At 42.5% G+C, this 21,349-nt stretch overlaps 1 protein-coding gene across 1 annotated transcript in view; it reads left to right on the forward strand.

Moving 5' to 3' along the window:
- The first annotated feature begins 13,015 nt into the window (after positions 1-13,015).
- LOC134587313 (sulfotransferase 6B1-like) overlaps positions 13,016-21,349 on the forward strand; it is a 51,087-nt gene continuing 42,753 nt past the window's right edge. The window contains exon 1 of the mRNA XM_063443600.1: positions 13,016-13,297. Within this exon, the coding sequence (XP_063299670.1) occupies positions 13,081-13,297 (217 nt within the window). The 5' untranslated portion in view covers positions 13,016-13,080. The remainder of the gene's footprint in view (positions 13,298-21,349) is intronic.

Consider the following 21,349-nt stretch of genomic DNA (forward strand, 5'->3'; position numbering starts at 1 on the left):
AAATGGAACTTTGGGCCCACCTGTTCTCTTGTAACTTGGACTATAATTTCCTTTTTCTCCTTTTCTATCCACCCTAAAATTGTTCCTAAAATTATTATTATTGTAGCCACCATTGTGATTAAGCCTATTCGGCTTGTTAGTAATAGAATGGAAATTTGATTCTTTATCGTTCTTATCCCTGACATATTTCCTATTTAATTTAAATAATTTTTCATGTATTGGGATTGAAAAGGTGTCTCTAGATGGGAGAGGTGGGGATTTAGTTTTAAAATTAAGACAAAGAGAAGGCTTTTGGATCCATACCTTAAAAACTATGCAACCAGAAGGTATGAATGTAGATTTCGACATGGCATGTTTTCTGTAAAAGAATATCTTTTTCTAAATTTTATACCTATTTTTTATTTTTTCCTTTGATATTATTTTCTGAGAATTGGATATGTCTGATGTGTTTTTAGTTCTTTATGTGTTTTTTCTTATGGATTTTATGATTATATTTTTTGTCTGGAGCACATCTGCACCTTACAGTTATAGAATTGAGCATCACGGTATTTGGAACGCATATGCGTTCCATTCTTTATTTTATGTTTCCTGGATGTAGAGAGACTGAGTTATATTTGCGCTTGAAGGAAGAAATTGTTGATTACCAGTGGAGTGGAACGCATTTGCGTTCCAGGTAGAGACATCTGCGCATGAACGAAAAATCTTACTTCCTGTTTTTCGACGGAGTGGAACGCATTTGCGTTCCACGCAGAGACGAACTGAGATTTCCGGGTGTACGAAAAAGAGGCTTGGAACGCACGCGCCCTTTTCGAGAGCGAAAATGAGGAAATCGGATGGAAGAAATTTTCTACAGCTGGCTCCGTTTGAAGAAACCTCCAGGAATGGCTGTTTTTGTTTTTAAGGCAGGGTATTTAAGAATTGTAATGTATGTATCATGTATATTTTGATGCCACAAGCCCCTGACGAAGTCTTAATAGACGAAACGCGTAGGGTGGCAAGCTTTATTTCACTATTTATTGTTTTTACTGTGCAATTTCTTCATCTCGGGTGTCTTTGGGACTGTCTGATGATAAAATCGTTCCTTTGATGGAAGACATCGATGTTTGATTTGAAGTGCCTTTTTACTACCATAATTTTGTAAGTGTGTCCAATAAAGCTGTATTCTTTATATTATACATTTTGCACTATGGTCCGTCTTTGTGCTCCATTCTAGTACCCGTTTCTACACTGAGAAGCGAAGAAGTATTTGAAGAGGACCAAGTATACCCTGCCTACTTTTTACGTTTGTTTGTGAGTGTGTTTTTTAGCTTTTTATACACGGATTTTTTATTTTCAGTCTGCACTATTGGTCTCCCTTTTTGTACTTTTTTAGGTTGTGCTTTTTAGTGTTTTATATTTTCGATATCAGAGACATTGAGGAGTCTCTTGCACCTCCTGAATTGGGGTATTTATATTTTATATATTTTTTCCCCGTTTGATAGCCACAAGGGTTTTTTTTGCATTGTTTGCAAATCACTTTATTGTTATACACTCATACACTCACATGCACACACACTCATACAATCACTCACACACACACAATCAGACGCACTCACTCACACAAACACGCTCAGTCACTCACAGACACACACGCTGTCACTCACAGACACACACACGCTGTCACTGTCATGCCTTAACTATGGTATCCTCTTACTTCAAGGTTCCACGGAGCCTAGCCACACCCCTTTATGACACGGTCTCCTTATTTAATCCGACCGCACCAGCTGATCGACGCTGGATTATTGAACTACGTTCCGTACTCACGAACCGGCTACAACTTCGTTGTGAAAGCCTTCTGTTACCGGACCGGACTGGAAGACACTTCAAGTTCCCTTCACCTCTCCTCATCCACGACTAAAGCTGAACTCTCTTCACTTATGATAACCGCCTCTGAGGAGATCTCGGGAACCAGTGTTCTATGTGCCGGAAGCTAAGTAAAACCTCTGTGATAAGCGTTACATCTCAAAGCCGTTATTTCCTGTCTCCAAAGTCCTTCTATAAAACAACCCAGTTACAGCTATCTTCAACTCATTCACTATACAAGTTAGCTGCATCTGTCTTGCTTCAGTTAAATGCTATGGAACAGCTATTGTAACTTCTTATCACCTAATTCGTTAATACTACTAAGAGACTCTTTCTGATTCAGTGTCTGCTAATTACTACCGTTTACTACTTAAAGCTACAGTGCCTGTAATTGTGGACTTCAGTTATCGTTTACTACTTAAAGCTACAGTGCCTGTAATTGTGGACTTCAGTTATCATTTACTACTTAAAGCTACAGTGCCTGTAATTGTGGACTTCAGTTATCGTTTACTACTTAAAGCTACAGTGCCTGTAATTGTGGACTTCAGTTATCATTTACTACTTAAAGCTACAGTGCCTGTAATTGTGGACTTCAGTTATCGTTTACTAATTAAAGCTACAGTACCTGTAAATTGGACTTAACGTCACAATATCTTCTACTTTTTATAATAGATATTCAAACTATAAGAAATCTGCAGTTGTGTTCCTTCATAACAAATGTTTAAACGTGACAGAATAATCCAGCCCTTGTAATGGATCCAGCAGATTTCGATTCTACGATAACTACTCTGAATCAAAGAGTTGATACACTAGCCCAAGGTGTGCAAGACCTGCAAGTTACTAACGAAAGAATTCTCACTTATGTCAGAGATTTACAAACTCATACTCCTCATACTATTCTGCACTCGGCTAGCGATCCTGCTGTATGTAACCCTGAAAAGTTCTCTGGAGATCGTTCTAAATACAGGGAGTTCCTTAACTCTTGCAAACTATTAATTGCTTTGAAACCTAGATCTTATCCTACAGAAAGAACTAAGGTTTGTTCGGTTATTTCCTTTCTAAGAGGTGAACCTATGTCATGGGCCCATTCCTTTCTGGAAAACGATGACCCCATCTTAGACTCACTGGATGAATTTTTTGAAGCCACGTCTCTTCTCTATGAAGATCCTAACAAACAAGCAACAGCTGATTTAACAATCAGAACTCTACAGCAAAGACATAGACCCGTTGAAGATTACATTGCTGAATTTAAAAGATGGGCAGTAGAAACGCAATGGAATGACATCACATTGCGCAACCAATTTCGAATTGGTTTATCTGAAGCTGTAAAAGATGAACTATCTAGAACAGAACTCCCTACTACTTTGAACGCTCTAATTCACCTATCAATCAGCATTGACAGAAGATTAAGAGAAAGAAAGGCCGAAAAAGCCCTCTTACATTCTAAAGACCGAAAACCTTTCACTCCCTCAAAAGCTCCTGAATAGACTTCCTTACCAAGCGAACCTATGGAAATAGGGGTAATAAGAAGTCCTCTCACTCCTGAAGAGAAGAACCGAAGACGTCAATTAAACCTATGCATGTATTGTGCTTCTCAAGATCATTTGGTTCCTGATTGTCCCTTATTGAAACGGACAAAGGGCGGTAGGCAAGCCTATGCCTCTGCTATCTTAAGTGCACTCCCTTCTACACCAACCACTCAGTTCACTCCTATATCTCTCATACTACAGTGGGATAAGGTGAGAATTATGACTGAAGCTATCATCGATTCTGGTGCAAATGGGGTATTCATCGATTCAACCTTTGTAACAAAGAATAAAATTCCTTGTGTTCGAAAAAACACTCCTGTTCCTATTAGAGTGATTGACGGCTCCCTTATCTCCTCGGGACCGATTCTTCATGAAACCATCCCTCTAAAGGTAACCACCAATCATATTCATACTGAATTTCTAGTATTTGATGTTATTCCATCACCTCTCTATCCCGTTATAATAGGGATCAACTGGTTAAGGAACCACAACCCTCAAATTTCTTGGTCTCCCTTCTCTCTCACCTTTAACTCCCATTATTGTAAAGAAACATGTTTACAACAAATTCCCATTCTTCAGATCTCCAAAGAACCAACTATACCTTCTTGTTATTCAGACTTTTCAGACGTATTCAGTAAAAAGGAAGCTGAAACGCTCCCACCTCATCGTTCCTACGATTGTCCTATAGACCTCATACCTGGTGCCCCAGTACCTTTTGGGCACATCTACCCTCTCTCTGAGTCTGAATTGCAAATTCTCAAAGAATATCTGGATGAAAACCTACGGAAAGGGTTCATTAGACCCTCTAGTTCACCTGCTGCCTCAAGTATGTTTTTTGTGAGAAACAAAGACCAGACTATACGTCCTATCATTGATTACAGAGCTTTAAACAAAATAACAGTTAAAAATCGTTATCCTCTTCCCCTCATCAATGAACTGGTTGAACGATTAAAAACTGCTACCATCTACACTAAGCTTGACCTTCGCGGGGCATATAACCTCATCAGGATAAAGGCTAATGATGAATGGAAAACTGCTTTCCGAACAAGATATGGCCTCTTCGAATATCTGGTGATGCCTTTTGGCCTCTGCAACGCCCCTGCAATTTTTCAACATTTCATAAATGATATCTTTAGAGACCTATTGGACGTCTGTGTTATCATTTATTTAGATGATATTCTCATATACTCCAACACTCCTGATGAACATAGAAAACATGTCAGATGGGTGTTATCCAGACTCAGAACTCACAAACTATTCGCTAAACCCGAAAAATGTATTTTTCACGTCAATGAAATAACCTTCTTAGGTTATGTTATTTCCCCTCATTCAATAAGTATGGATAATTCAAAAGTCGATTGTATCATCAACTGGCCTGTTCCCTCTACAGTAAAAGAATTGCAGCGATTTCTAGGGTTCGCCAACTTCTACAGAAAATTTATTAAAGACTACTCTGAGATAGCTCACCCACTCAATCAACTTAACAGTAAAAAATATCCCTTCAATTGGAACGAGAAGGCTCAAACTGCCTTCAATGAATTAAAGAGAAAGTTTATAACAGCTCCTGTTCTTCAACTTCCAAATCCTTCATATCTTTATGTCCTTGAAACGGATGCTTCGAAAATTGCAATTGGAGCTGTCCTTTCTCAACATAAAACTCCTCAGGAACCTCTTCATCCAGTCGCCTTCTTCTCACGATCATTATCTCCTGCCGAAAAGAATTATCCTATAGGGGAAAAAGAATTATTAAGTATCAAAGTGGCTTTAGAAACCTGGAGACACCTTCTTGAAGGTGCTCAGACCCCTTTAATCGTATATACTGACCATAAAAATCTCGAATATCTTCACTCCAATAAAACGCTGTCTGCTCGACAAGTAAGATGGAATCTCTTTTTTTCCCGGTTCAATTTCCAAATCGTCTTTAGACCTGGGTCTAGAAACAAAAAGGCAGATGCCCTTTCCAGGATCCATAAAGACACTATATTTGAACCTCCTCCGCCTACAGTCATTGGAATCTTATCTTCTCTTATTGACGACATTAAAGATCTCAGTGAAGATGCTCTTGAACTTCCTAAATCAATTAAATTATCCAAGAAAAACGGTCTCTACTATTTTAAAGACCGGATTTATGTACCTCCCTCTTTCAGAATTAAAGTACTTGAATTTATTCATGATTCTCCTCTGGCAGGTCATCCAGGTATAAAAAAGACCCTTGAATTGTCTAAGAGATACTATTGGTGGCCTCGTCAAGACCAAACTATTGAATCTTATGTCAAATCTTGTTCTATATGCCAAAGATCCAAACATGTCCATCATCAACCATTCGGTCAATTATTGAATTTACCGATTCCTGAACGGCCCTGGCAATCCATTTCTATGGACTTCTTGGTGGAACTACCTCCTTCTCACCATCATACCACCATTTTAGTGGTAGTAGACCGCTTCACGAAAATGTCTCATTTTATTCCTTTAAAGAAGTTACCCTCATCCTCTGAACTTTCAAAAATATTCCTTGACAACATAGTTAAACTTCATGGACTGCCAGACAAAATCATTTCAGACCGAGGAACTCAGTTTACCTCCAAATTCTGGAATGCATTATGTGCTACTCTTCATATCCAACGTAAACTATCATCTGCATATCATCCTCAAACAGATGGACAAACTGAAAGAGTCAACCAATGCTTAGAGCAATATCGACGATGTTATTGTTCTCACTTACAAGACGATTGGATAACATGGTTACCCATGGCAGAATTCGCATACAATAACTCTTTTCATACCAGCAGCAAAATGACTCAATTTTTATCCAATTATGGATTTCATCCCTCCTCATTTCCTGCTCAGACAGTTTCTTCATCTAACCTCTCCGATTCGAATCAAATCTCTCATATGTCCTCTTTATTCAAGAAATTGCATGAAAATCTAGAATTGGCCTCCTCCAATCAAAAGAAGTTTTTTGATACAAAAAGACAACCTCCTCCCTCTTATGAAATCGGTGATCTTGTCTGGCTTTCCTCAAAGAACATCTCTACAAACCGTCCATCAAAGAAGTTAAGTTCCCTTTTTCTTGGTCCTTTTCCGATAATATCGGTTATCAACCGTAATGTTGTTAAATTGAAGCTTCCACCTACTTTGAAACTACATCCTGTTTTTCATGTGTCCTTGCTAAAACCTCATCATCCTGACCCTTTCCATAGAAATGTCACTACTTCTCCTGATCCCATATTGGTCCAGGGTGAAGAAGAATACGAAATTCAAAGTATACTGGATTCAAGGATTCATCGTGGCTCTTTACAATACCTCATCAGATGGAAAGGATATGGAATTGATGAAGATACATGGGAAAACTCCTCTGTCGTTCATGCTGACAAATTGATTTCCAAATTTCACAAGCGTTACCCTTCTAAACCAAGTCAATAGCACCCAGAGGTTGCTCATTAAGGAGAGGGTACTGTCATGCCTTAACTATGGTATCCTCTTACTTCCTGGTTCCACGGAGCCTAGCCACACCCCTTTATGACACGGTCTCCTTATTTAATCCGACCGCACCAGCTGATCGACGCTGGATTATTGAACTACGTTCCGTACTCACGAACCGGCTACAACTTCGTTGTGAAAGCCTTCTGTTACCGGACCGGACTGGAAGACACTTCAAGTTCCCTTCACCTCTCCTCATCCACGACTAAAGCTGAACTCTCTTCACTTATGATAACCGCCTCTGAGGAGATCTCGGGAACCAGTGTTCTATGTGCCGGAAGCTAAGTAAAACCTCTGTGATAAGCGTTACATCTCAAAGCCGTTATTTCCTGTCTCCAAAGTCCTTCTATAAAACAACCCAGTTACAGCTATCTTCAACTCATTCACTATACAAGTTAGCTGCATCTGTCTTGCTTCAGTTAAATGCTATGGAACAGCTATTGTAACTTCTTATCACCTAATTCGTTAATACTACTAAGAGACTCTTTCTGATTCAGTGTCTGCTAATTACTACCGTTTACTACTTAAAGCTACAGTGCCTGTAATTGTGGACTTCAGTTATCGTTTACTACTTAAAGCTACAGTGCCTGTAATTGTGGACTTCAGTTATCGTTTACTACTTAAAGCTACAGTGCCTGTAATTGTGGACTTCAGTTATCGTTTACTACTTAAAGCTACAGTGCCTGTAATTGTGGACTTCAGTTATCGTTTACTACTTAAAGCTACAGTGCCTGTAATTGTGGACTTCAGTTATCGTTTACTACTTAAAGCTACAGTGCCTGTAATTGTGGACTTCAGTTATCGTTTACTACTTAAAGCTACAGTGCCTGTAATTGTGGACTTCAGTTATCGTTTACTAATTAAAGCTACAGTACCTGTAAATTGGACTTAACGTCACAATATCTTCTACTTTTTATAATAAATATTCAAACTATAAGAAATCTGCAGTTGTGTTCCTTCATAACAAATGTTTAAACGTGACAGTCACTCACAGACACACACACTGTCACTCACAGACACACACACTGTCACTCACAGACACACACACTCTGTCACTCACAGACACACACATTGTCACTCACAGACACACACGCTGTCACTCACAGACACACACACTCTATCACTCACAGACACACACTGTCACTCACAGACACACACTCTGTCACTCACAGACACACACTGTCACTCACAGACACTCACTATGTCACTCACAGACACACATACACACAAACTCACAGACACACATCACATAAATTCACTAATTATTTTAATAAATAGACATTTTACACCCAGCCTCCCTACCTGGAGAGCTGGTGTGGATGATGAATCCTTCCTTGGGGTCCAGTGGGGTTGCTGGGTGGTGGGCGGCGTGCGGCAGTGCTGTAATCAGATGCGGTGAGGGAGCTCTAACCTCTCTGCTCTGCTCCCTCGCGCGCTGTCTGCTGATACCACGGGAGCCGGAATATGACATATTCCGGCTCCCGCGGCATCAGCAGACAGCGCGCGAGGGGGCAGAGCAGAGAGGTTAGAGCTCCCTCGCCGCGTCTGATTACAGCACTGCCGCACGCCGCGCCGGGGCCCGAGATGGTGGCCTGGCAGGAGGGAGAGCTTCCCTCCTGCTGGTCACTGGAATTTTGCGCCCCCATAGCCCTCATGGACGCGCCGGCCCTGCTTGTGGGGCACAGGACACAGAATTAACAAACCCTACAGTGTACACAACCCCTCCCCTCTGTTTAGGAGATAATTGAGTTAATTACTGTATCAACTCAATTATCTCCAAACGAAAAATACAGTTTTTACTCATTTTCTGAAAACCCCCAAAAACATATTGGAACCTCACAAATATTACATCCAAAATTCACCCAGATCAGAGCAGGGGTTCAGAAATTTTATGGAAGTCTCTTTTGACCAACCAAAATAGTTCCAGAGAATTAGGCTGTGTGGTCGGTCTATTTCCAATGAATAAAATGTACTTCGAATGTTCGAACGGGACTGTTCGTGCACTAAGTCAATGTCAAATGTGTATTTGGTAGATTACTTTTACCGAACGGCGCTCTGTTCGTATGGATTTAGTCAAAGTTAGCTGGAGGTGGAAATTCTAGCGATGTATGTTCCGTCGAGTGTCCGATTTTAGTTCCATGCACTCGACAACAAAACACCGCTGGCCGCGTTCGACTAAACAAGATGTCTGCTGCCACGTGTTCATCTATATGAACGGCGACCACCCAGCCATTCGTCAATTAGACTGCGGTTAACCACAGCTTCTGGGCGGTTAACAAGAAGCACACTTCCAATTATGTGTGGTCCGGTACTTCGGCTGTTCAATGGTTTAAAGTACCACTTTGAATAACTTCGATAGTTCGAAGTGGTATTGGTAAAAGTCCCAGCAGGCAGAAATAATGTCCTAGGACCAAATAAGCCACAGGGGTTATAGTTCCAAGGTAAAAGATGGTGAATTAGTTCTCTCCATAATCCAGGGGCGAAGTGTCCTTTATTACAATGAAAAGGGGGAACACTATAACCACTACAGCAAGAAGAAAAAAAATAACCACTGAGAATACAGAGTGCTCCTGTTACACATATCTCCTGCTCTGTTAATAGCTTGATAGAGCCTGCAGGAGCCTACTGTGTGGGATTACATTTTGATTAACAGAGCTGGAGTTAGAAACATTTAAAGTAAACACACTGTGCTATCACATCTGATTAAATTATAGTGATATAGGAGCCTGTTAAGATAGGTAAGTCAATTACAATTAGAAGAACATCATCTACAAAACAAGATAATCTTATAGACTCACATTCTAGATTTATGTCCAGTGATATATGGAGCAACTCTGATCAATTATGCCAATGGCTCCATTGCAAACACAAGGTGTAAATGGGATAGATCATGTTGCATGTAGGTTTTACCAACCAACCACATTTTTGCCACCCCCAAAATGTATATTTGCCTGTGTGTCTCATAAACCCAATTTTGCCCGACTGACGCATCCTTTTGCCCCTTTTGCCCCATCCGTTGTGCCAGGTGTGATCGTCCAAGTACAGCTGGTGGCACTATTGTATGCCTTCAAGAGTCAGGAGCAGGGAGGGACAGATCTGAGTTGTTTGTACCAGTGAGTTTTCTGTAGTGAGCTGTGTTTAGTGAACTTGTATGAGTGTGTGTCAGTGAGCTGTCTGTAATTATCTGTGTGATCTTGTGTGTATATATTAGTGAACTTGTGTGTAGTGAGCTTCCTGTAGTAAGCTGTGTGTAGTGAGCTTGTGAGTGTGTCAGTGAGCTTGTATGTCAGTGAGTTGTTTGTAGTGAGCTATGTGCAAATTAGTGAGCTGGGTATAGAGAGCAAAAGGGCATGTATCAAAGAGCTTTCTGTAGCGAGCCTGTGTGTTTTAGTGATCTTTCTGTAGTGAGTTTATGTGTGTGTTAATGAGCTGCCTTTATTGAGCTAGATGATCTTGTGTATGTCAATGTGCAGTGAGCTTATGTGTGTCAGTCAGCTTTCTGTAGTGAGAAGTTTGTAGTGAGCTTGTGTGTATGTCAGTGAGTTTGTGTTGAGTGATTTTTCTGTGGTGAGCTCACTGATGTGGTGTATCAGTGAGTTTGTGTGTAGTGCAATGTGTAGTGTGTAGTGAGCATGTTGTGTGTGTCAGTCAGCTTTCTGTAGTGAGATGTGTGTTGTTGGACCATTTTTTCCTTGACATTTATATTCTAAGATCCATTAAGTATTTGTAGAGTTTAGCAGGTATAGGTATCGGTTCTTTATACTCGTTCTGGCTGTTGGCTAAATACCAGGACACATTTCTAGTTTCGCCTCTGCACTCCTGCTTTAGAAAAAATACACATTAAAAATGTATTATCTGTGTGTATGTCAAAAAACTGAAAAACCACAATTTTAACTACAGTATTTAGCAGAGATTGGCGGTGACATGGCTATGTAAAAAGTGTAATGTAAAAATAACCTTAGGTAAATAGCCTGTGTTGTACTTTATATAAATATAAGCTTTTGTGTGGCAATTGTATTTTCTGTGATGGCTATTAACCCCTTCCATCATTAACTAAAATTAACCCCAGATCGCTGGGATCATGGCGATCGCGAGGTTAACGCTGTTCCTTTCTGCCTCAGTATTCAACGCAGACTGGGAGCACTCAATCGCGCTTTCCCTGCAGCTGTAATCACTCTGAAAGGCTGTCAGAGCGAGCCCACGTGCTGCAGGGACTCCTGGCCCACCTCTGTGCACTTCCACATTCAGTGTGAAGTGCAGGGAGGAAGATCAGTGCTGATCTGCTTGTCCCTGGAAAAAAATTAAAGTAAAATCCCTCAGGGTTAAATTTATTTAATTAAAACATTTTAAAATTAAATATTTAGCTATCTGGGGTGGAGGGAAAGTTAGTGGAGAATTAGGGAATTGAATGTTAGGCAAGTTAGGGGTTAACAGTAAAAAAGTTTATACAAATTTTCAACGCGTAAAAAAAGAAGTTTAAACATTTTTTTATAAGTAAAACAAATATCAGAAAAAGGTTTTAAAAAGTCCAAAAGGTTAAAAAAGGAACAACATACATAAAAAAAAATTTGTGGGGTATTTTGAATAACCAACCAGTGAAACTTCTCCAAAATGGAACATGGATGCAGCATAAAAATTCAAAGTTTGGAAAAAAAAAACTGAATTGCTGAGTTTCAAATGTGCCCCTTCAACATCTACATATACCTGGCAAAGGTACATACGGGGGCATTCCCATACTCTGACCGCATAGCTGAGTAACGTCTGAAGTGATATATTGCTGAAGCACACATAAGGTTTGCAGAATATACTGTGCAAACTCATTTTGTGTGTCAAAAAGGCAGACAAAATGTTCATTACCATTACACATGGTACAAAATAGCAAAAAATTATCCCACGCTAAGGTTCAAAATATGCTTTTTGAAATACCCCGGGGTGTATTCTTTAAGTGGTATGCGTTTGTGGGGTAGTTTGAATAACCGACTGTCTCAACTACTGCAAAATGGGACATGGACCCAGAGGAAAACTTTGAACTTTTAACCCCTTAAGGACACATGACATGTGTGACATGTCATGATTCCCTCTTATTCCAGAAGTTTGGTCCTTAAGGGGTTAAAAAAACTGAATGGCTGTGTCTCAAATGTGCCCCTTCAAAATCCACATATACCTGGCCAAGGTACATACAAGGGTATTCCTGCACTTAGACGACATAGCTGAACAACCTATGAAGTGTTATACAGCCATAGCACAGATAAGGTTTGCAAAATATACTGTGCAAACTCACTTTGTGTGTCAAAAATGCAGAAAAAATATGGCTGTGTGTTGTGTGATTTTGAGGGGACAGCAAATTTACACTGTTATACAGGCTGTACACTTACTACTTTACATTGTAGCAGAGTGTCATTTCTTCAGTGCTGTCACATGAAAAGATATAAAATATTTACAGAAATGTGAGGGGTGTACTCACTTTTGAGAGATACTTTATAAATATACACTTGTGTGGCAATTTTGTTTTTTGTGATGGCTACTAAGCTTACAAGACAAACATACCAACTTCTAAAATTGCTTCACATTGAAATTTTATTTTAGTCCTTGTATTTTGTGACAATAAACTTTCAAAATAAGCTGAAAACCTATACATTTATATTGAATTACTTTGCTGGAATCATTATTTCATAAACTGAAAAAAAAAAAAGGTGTTTTTTTTTATTTCCTCCCCCACCCCCATTTTTTCTTTTTTTTATAATTAATGAGAATTTATATTTGTATATGTGGCATCGAATTAAAGCCCTGTTTGTCCTCTAAAAAACTGTATATTATATGTGAGAGATGCAAATTGCACTTGAACACAAACGGCAAAAATTGCTTGTGTCCTTAAGGGTGAGACAAGTTTCTGAAGATGTGTCCTTAAGTGTATGTTCAGTTTCTGAATCTGTGTCCGTAAGTGGTTAATACTATCTTTTTAGTTTCCTTTCCACAGTTGCAACTGCTTTGCAATACTAAATACTAAAAAAAAACAACAACAAAAAACTCTGCGTACTGTATGGATTAATGCAAGCATTACTCTGTTAAGGTTACTGTTGGCTCTCTGTGAATTAGTGAATTGCATCTATGGGAGGGACATCATGAACTTTTTCCCGGCTCCACTGTCTCCACACACTCTATGGCACACCCATTTTACACATTCATAAACACAGCACTAGTAAGAGATAGAACACTGCTATACATCAAGATGTCTGAGACGGAAGCAAAAACAGAACGGGAGAAATTCCTGGCAGAAATGCAGAAAGTTGCAGCAGAGGCTAGCAAGAAAACCCCAGAAGAGCTAGTGCTCAGCTATAAAGGGGTCCCGTTCCCCAGTTCCATCTGCAGTATTGAGACCTTTCAAGCCTTGGAATCTTTGGAAGCCAGAGAGGATGATGTGATAATTGTGACATATCCCAAATGTGGTAAGTGTTTGTAACAAACCTCCCCCCTCCCCCCCAAATGTCTAATTTTACTGCACTGTCACTTAGCAGTAGTTCGTGTCGTGGTATCCTGTATATAGGGATTGTATGTAGATACATTGTATGACAGGATTTAGCTGTCACTAGATTCTAAGTATATTCTATGAATTGTAGTCATTTTATTGACCTTGATATGGTGGATGGCAGAGTTCCCACTACCAGGAAGTGATCAGGCCAGTTTAGGTCTTCAAATCACACTAATAATTAGCTTGTTATTTAATTAGTGAATTATCAAACCACAGCAATTGTGTTGTGACCCAGCAAATGAGAAATTTGCTAGCACTGCTTCTTAATGCAATTATATTAACCCCCTAGTGACAGGGGGCTAGGCAATTTCCGCTATGCAATCACAGACCTGACAAGTCTTTTTAATGAATGGGGCTGAAAAAAAAACCCTTAACTTTATTGAGAACCAGAGTTGGTAAAATATATATTATTTTGGTAGCCCTGATTGACCTTGAAGTAGTTAAATTCTGTTTAAATTCCAAATAAAAAGAAAACCACACAGCTCAATGTATTTGCTGGTTTCACCAGTTTGCAGGTTCAAAGTTGAAAATATGTATTTTCCTGGGAATGAAAAGTTTGCCCTGTCTATTTTTCTAGAACAATATGGATAAACCGTAAGAGATATATATATATATATATATATATATATACACACAAGACATAAATTAACAGAATTTTTTTTTTTATTGTTTGGTTGGTGCAAGTTGGTACCAGCTGACATGTATTGCCCCAACAGCAAAATCAGGAATAAATGGACATAATAATACAATGGTGTCTTGACAGGTAATAACACAGTTCAGATACGGCATCCATTATCATATGCATGTTCATGTATGTGAGTTAGGGCTGCACATAGGTTAACGTGACTCATTTTTAAGTTGGGTATTAACAGTGAGCGATGCTTCAAGAAGAACTGTATGTGCCCCCAGGATAGACTGTCCGTTACTGTGTGGTCATTGAGTTAATTCCCGATGTGGAGGAGGCTGTGAGGGTATGTGTCTGTGTGGAAAAAAACTACTTTTTAATACTAAAATAAGCCCATGGAGAAATATTTCTAAGGGTTTTTCTATTTTAGGGTTATTCACAAAAGTGAGTATTGCCCCCCAAAAAAGTGATTTTAAATTCAAAGTTAAGGCCAAATCAGCTGAAATGGAAGCATAGCTTTCCGATTTAGCTATTTTGGCCTTAAAATTTGAAATTCTAGACAATTTTCACCCTATATTATAACCATGTAAATGTATGATAGCTTCCCTGCTCACCACGAAAGAAGCACCGAGTATTTTGACCTAAGCCTAGATTCTGAAGCACATCTATACATGTTGAATACAATAGAACGAATTGGTTGGTAAGTGAGGAGTTGAGGGATTCCCTGCTCTGGTGTGTTCCCAAATATAGATGAACGCACCAGAGCAGGGAATCCCTCTTACCCCCACGCTAGAGAGAGAGAGTTGTGAGTAAAATGAGGAGGACCACCTGTAAAGTGCATTTATCCTTACCGGATGTTTTATTTGCATTTATAATTTTAAGAGTACTGTTGCTTTGGAGCATTTTTTAACATTCTACATACCGTACTTCTCCCCTATATTTCACACATATGTATAAGTGTAGTGTGAAAAATATAATTTAAATGCAAAACTCTACATCTCTCTATACACCTATATCCTGCAATTGCAGACCTCCCAACAGTCCCTATTTTTGAGTCCTGTCCAGACTGTTTCCTGTTGTCCTGCTTTTGGGACACCAGTTAACTGTCCTAGTAAAGCCTTGCATTATTAGACGAGCTTGTGCTATACTATATATAGGGCACGAGGACCATGCAAAGAGCACTAAAACGGCTCTCCTTGTATGGTTTGCCCTCAATGTGATGTACGGTGTTATTGGCTGGTAGCCTATCTGCCTATTCTTTAAAGGGAAACTCCAGTGCCAGAAAAACGATCTGTTTTTCTGGCACTGGAGGGTCCCTCTCCCTCCCACCCCCCAATCCCCGGTTACTGAAGGGGTGAAAACCCCTTCAGTGACTTACCTAGGACAGCGGCGATGTCCCTCGCCGCTGTCTCCGCCTCCGCGACGCTCCTCCTGGTGATTACGTCGGCCGGTGGGCCGGCCGAGGAGACCTAATGCGCATGCGCGGAAATGCCGCGCATGCGCATTACGTCTCCCCATAGGAAAGCATTGAAAAAGCATTTCAATGCTTTCCTATGGGGTTTTGAGCGACGCTGGAGGTCCTCACACAGCGTGAGGACGTCCAGCGACGCTCTAGCACAGGTTTCCTGTGCTAGAACCCAGGAAGTGACCTCTAGTGGCTGTCTGGTAGACAGCCACTAGAGGTGGAGTTATCCCTGCAAGGTAATTATTGCAGTTTATGAAAGGGTAGTGGGAGTTGGCACCAAGACCACTCCAATGAGCAGAAGTGGTCTGGGTGCCTGGAGTGTCCCTTTAATCAAGTCAGGGAGGGAGCTGTGCATGGCAGACACAGGTAAGAAATTATTCAAAACCAGTTTGACTTCTTACATTGAGAGGGATGCCTGGACACAGCAAGCCTGATGCGGTTATGCTACTTTGAGTGTTTATGTAAGATAAAAGAATACAGAAATTCAACTTTAAAGCAGTGGTGAATCTATTTAAGAACAGGTTGACAATGTACCTGGGGTCGGCCAGGATAGGGGCTGTTGTAGGGAATAGGGCCTCTACTAATGTGTGAGTGTGTGAGGGATGCAGGGTGTGTAAGGGAGGCGGTGCAGTGGGTGCACTGTGTGTAGGAGGGGCAGTGTGTGTTTGTGTGAGGGGTGTAGTGTGTGTGCATGGGAGTACAGTGTGTATATATGGGGTGCAGTTGGAGTACTGTGTGTGTATGGGAGTGCAGTTGGGGAAGTGTGTGTCTGTGTGTCTGTTAGTGTGTGTGTATGTCAGAGAGTGTTACTATGTGTTTGTCTGTTAGTGAGTGTGTATGGGGGTGCAGTGTGTGTGTATGAGGGTGCAGCGGGGGCTGTGGTGGCAGTGCATGTGTAGTTGTTGCGAGGGGGCAGATTAAAAGAAATGTTTGTTTTCTGATTAAAAATAATGTTCTTTATATCTCCCCCCCCCCCCTTCTTACCTTTGCCCAGGGAGGGGGGATATCGATTGTGAAACCCTGGTGGTCTGGTGAAGAATCCCTGGCGGTTCTAGTAGGGAGTGAACTCTTGCCTGCATCTCCTGAGTCTAGAGTTCACTCTCGCGAGAATGGAGCGTTGCCGCAGTAATGCTCCGAGTGGAGACACAGCGGAGCTGCAAGCTAGAGCTCACGGGTCTCCTCTTGCTCCCCAGCCGGCAAAGTGCCTGCGGACCAGTGAGCGAGATCTCTGATCTCCCCTCTGGTTCGTGAAGGCACCCAACAGGGCCTGCGCTTGGATAGCGCCAGCACTGCAGTGGAGAGCATCGGCTCCCGGGGGTGGGTGGGTGTTGCCCCCTCACCCCTCCCTGGATCCACCACTGACTTAGAGGAGCCTATTTTTCAGGTACAGGTTTTAACACATTAACTTGGGGTAATGTCAAATCCTTCTATATGTTCTGTAGAGACAAGTAGGATGTGGGGGTCACAAAGGGGGCTATTCAATAAAGTGTGAATTGTGGGAAATTCAAAGTGACTCACATTTTAGGCCAAAATCGCTAAACTGTAAATTTAGCTGACATGCAGGTCCCCCCGTCCCCCCCACGTATTTTTTCCTAATATTTCATATGACTTTGAATTCCTTGGAACAGCAAACTTGGAAGTGGGCAGGTACCTCACTTTCTTATATATGGTGACAGAAGTGAGGGGGCTATTCACTAAGTATACACCCATAATAGTTTTTCTTGGTCTTGAATTCTGGATTGGGGGTGGACTCAGAATATGAAAACTGAGAATGGGCAAAAGCTTAGAAAACTTAATAGCTTGTCCTTTGTGTTGTTTCCACTCAGGTTTAAAAAAAAGTTTAGGGGGGGGGGGGGCGGGGCCTGACAGCCGAGCTAGCCAGACGCACAAGCTGAGAGCTCTGACCCAAACGAGCCTAAAAGCGACCAATTTAACCTGTAACCGGGGTTCCAGTAGCCCAATACAATGATGGCTCACGGCACAAACGGGTGGGAATCAGAGGAGATCAACTCTGAGTTTTTCCGCCGAGGCATGAAGCAACCCACATTGAGGCCTAGCGCGGACGGCGGCCTAATGGCCAGGAGAGACGGCCTCTCTCCCGCCGTGGGGACCGCGCCAAGCGGCTACCATCCCGACGCCCTGCTTCCCCCCCTATGGACCGGTGGGGGTCATCTCAGTCCCAGCTGGAGAGACTCTCGCACCAGCAACGGGGGAGTACTCAGCCTAAGTGTGGGCCACACGCTACATCTAAGTAGGCCGCCGAGCCACTACCTCCGAGGTCCCAGGAGAACCCAGAAGCCTGGAGGGAGCGATTCAACGCCAACTTTGACCGCATATGCCAAGAATTTTGGAGACGCCTGGAGTGCAGACCTCCCCACAGCAACCCACCTACAGCACAAGAGAAGCCGGTGGATGAAAATGCCCGCAGACCTGACGTGAGGCCAGAGCCCAACAAGATGGCGCGCCTACCCTGCCGCCCGACATACTAGGGGACACTGTGGACATTGAAACGCCAGGTACCCCTACACTCCTGTAACCCAACCTCCCACCACCAAAAAGCCAAACAACCAAGACCTGCCCTAAAGCTCCACTCTGCCCCATCAGCAGTTACCCAGAGGCCTTATAGCCAGCCACCATGTACCCATAGAAAGGGGCCAAATCCAGGGTGGATACCCGGAAACCTCAGACTGCAACGACAATACTCGACCTCACCATCCAAAGAAAAAAAACGATATATCCATTTCTTAACTGTAAGATGCCTTGTTTAAATTGCTGCCCACAAAACCAGATATGGGACCAAGCTTAGCAACTCCCTCACACTGGTTGTTTTAGTTACTCCAGCTTCATATTGTCTAGCCTGTATAGCCTGCAAGATATCTAACTTAAAAACGAGCCACTAGTTTCTCATATCACAATTAACCCTAGCCTGTTTTACTCCGTTAGATTGTTAATTTGAAAGGAACACAATGTTTAATCAGCCTGCTAACATGCCGTTTTTTTTTTTTTTTTTATGATAAAACCATTTACCGTATTTATCGGCGTATAACACGCCCCGGCGTATAACACGCACCTCATTTCCAGAAGGAAATTCCAGGAAATTTCCACCTCTCCCATAGTATTCCCCCCCCTCATCCCATAGTGTTCCCCCCCCCTCCCATAGTATTCTCTCCCCCCTCCCATAGTATTCTCTCCCCCCTCCCATAGTATTCCCCCCCATAATATTCTCTCCTCCCTCCCATAGTATTCTCCCCCCCCATAGTATTCTCCAACCCCATAGTGTGTCCCCCCTCCCATAGTGTCCCCTAGTGCACTTTCCCTCTGTCCCATATTTACTTACCTGTCTTGAAGCGTGGGCCGGCTTCACAGCGCGCACCGCGGAACTGGAACTTAAATTTCAGGTTCCGGTTTCCGGCGGGACTGAAAGGAAGTGTGCACACAATAGTGTGCACACTTCCTTTCAGTCCCGCCGGAAACCGGAACCTGAAATTTAAGTTCCAGTACCGGCGGGACTGAAAGGAAGTGTGCACACAATAGTGTGCACACTTCCTTTCAGTCCCCCTGGAAACCGGAACCTGAAATTTAAGTTCCAGTTCCGCGGTGCGCGCTGTGAAGCCGGCCCACGCTTCAAGACAGGTAAGTAAATGTAGGATATCGGCGTATAACACGCACCCATGATTTTCTCCCTATTTTCAGGGAGAAAAAGTGCGTGTTATACGCCGATAAATACGGTATTTAATGCATAGCTAGCAGATTATCACCGGGACATCTCATCATACCTTTTATATATAGGTGGCCTGTTTAGCGACATTTAAACATGAGATTTGCCATGTTGACAGCTACACTTATAGCACACAGATAGTGTTAACTGTTAAAAATTGTATTCTCTCTAGTGTAGCATAATTTCACATACGGTGCCTTCACTTACGTTAAGGGACGACAACAAGTCTAGAATTGTTGATAAGCCTGTCTCACAATCTGCACGTCTAGAGTATACACGCAGGTTTGCATGTTTACCTTACTTTTACCGATGAAGGATCTCTGAACTAAACGTGTTTATAATCTAAATTGCATTGAAAAATCCACTCCATGTTATTAACTTTAAAAAAAAAAAAGTGTGCATGTTTTCTCACTGCCTTACTGCTTACAAGCTGTGTATTTTGTCTCCCGTCACAAGCTGTTGGGGCGTGACAAGTTGTGTGTAATTATCTGCACTTCAAAAATAAAGAATTAAAAAAATAAATAAATAAAAAATAGTTTAATTCCCTTGTACCATTGCAGAGAGAAACTATACATAGAAACATAGAATGTGACGGCAGATAAGAACCATTCGGCCCATCTAGACTGACCAATTTTCTAAATACTTTCATTAGTCCCTGGCCTTATCTTATAGTTAGGATAGCCTTATGCCTATCCCACGCATGCTTAAACTCATTTACTGTGTTAACCTCTACCACTTCAGCTGGAAGGTGGGTGGTGGTGGGTTATGCAGAAAATGCCAGCCCATCTTCTCTGCCAGCCCATGCAGAGCCGGCCTTGCAGTAAGCCCTCTTAGGCTGCTGAGGACATCAAAGACTTCCCTCAACGACCCGCTGGCACTTAGTTCCAGCAGAGGGAGGGAAGGGCCTGGAAGGCTCTGTGTTCCTCCCGCGAGCAGGCTGGGCGGAGTGTTGCTGTGCGTTATAATGGCAACGTTTCGATACAGTGCTGTGCTCGCAGTAGGACAGTAGAGAGTCAAAGTGAACATGCCACCACTGGCAGGGCCGGCGCTACCTGTTAGGCGGACTAGGCAGGGGCGCCCCCAGGAGAAGGGGCGCCCCCAGGAGCGTCGCCCCCCCTCATGCTGCAGCCGCCCGAGCGCTCTGTAAAGAGCCTCAGGTGGCTGCAGCCTTGCCCAGGCTGGTGCGTCCATGAGGGCGCACCGCCCGGGCGCAGCATGAGGAGAGGGGCTGACAGGAGGGAAGCGCTCAGCGCTCACTCCTGTCACTCCCTCACTGTAGCGTGGCCGAGCGCTGTATGGTCTGCGGGTACAGGGAGCATCTGTCTCCTGTACCCGACCGGACTAACAGGAAGTGAACACTGAGTGTGCACTTCCTGTTAGTCCGGCCGGGTACAGGAAACAAAAGCTCCCTGTACCTGGTCGGACCATACAGAGCTCGGCCACGCTACATCATAGGTAGGGGAGGGGGGGGGGAGAAAGGAGGGAGGGAGTGAGGGGAGAAAAACTGTCAGGGATGGGGGGGAGACATTGACGGGGAGGAGGGAGTGACAGGAGGGGGAATGAGAGTAACAAGGGAGGGGGGAGAGATTGACATTCATCTCACACACAATGCACCCCTTACACACAGAAAAACACACTGCATTACACACACAATGCAACCCTTACACACAATGCATCCCTTACACACACCGAAACAGACAATACATTCCTTACACACACTCAATGCACCCCTTACAGACTCACACACTTCATCCCTTACATACACAGAAACACACCTTGCAGCCCTTACACATACAAACACATTCACACAATGCATTCCTTACACACAAATCAGGACATCCCCTACACACTCCACCCCCCCTGTGAACAAACTCATAGGTGGACCCTGGGACCCAGACCTTGAGCTGTGTAAAGGGCCCCCCAAAAAAGGGAGCTGCTTCCCATTCTCCCAGAACATTGATTTTTGTGACCACAGTTACAAACAGCCTCCATAGATCCTGTTCTACACCAGACCAGTGGAGCCAGACTGCAGCTAGAGCCCATCATCATCCTCATATGGTTGTAAATAGGCAATCTAGTATATTATTAGTGACACTAATCTCTAATTTACCTCACATTAAAGAAACACTCTAGTCCCCAGAACCACTTCAGCTTAATGAAG

This window comes from Pelobates fuscus, chromosome 2 (assembly GCF_036172605.1).
Source record: "Pelobates fuscus isolate aPelFus1 chromosome 2, aPelFus1.pri, whole genome shotgun sequence".
NCBI lineage: Eukaryota > Metazoa > Chordata > Amphibia > Anura > Pelobatidae > Pelobates > Pelobates fuscus.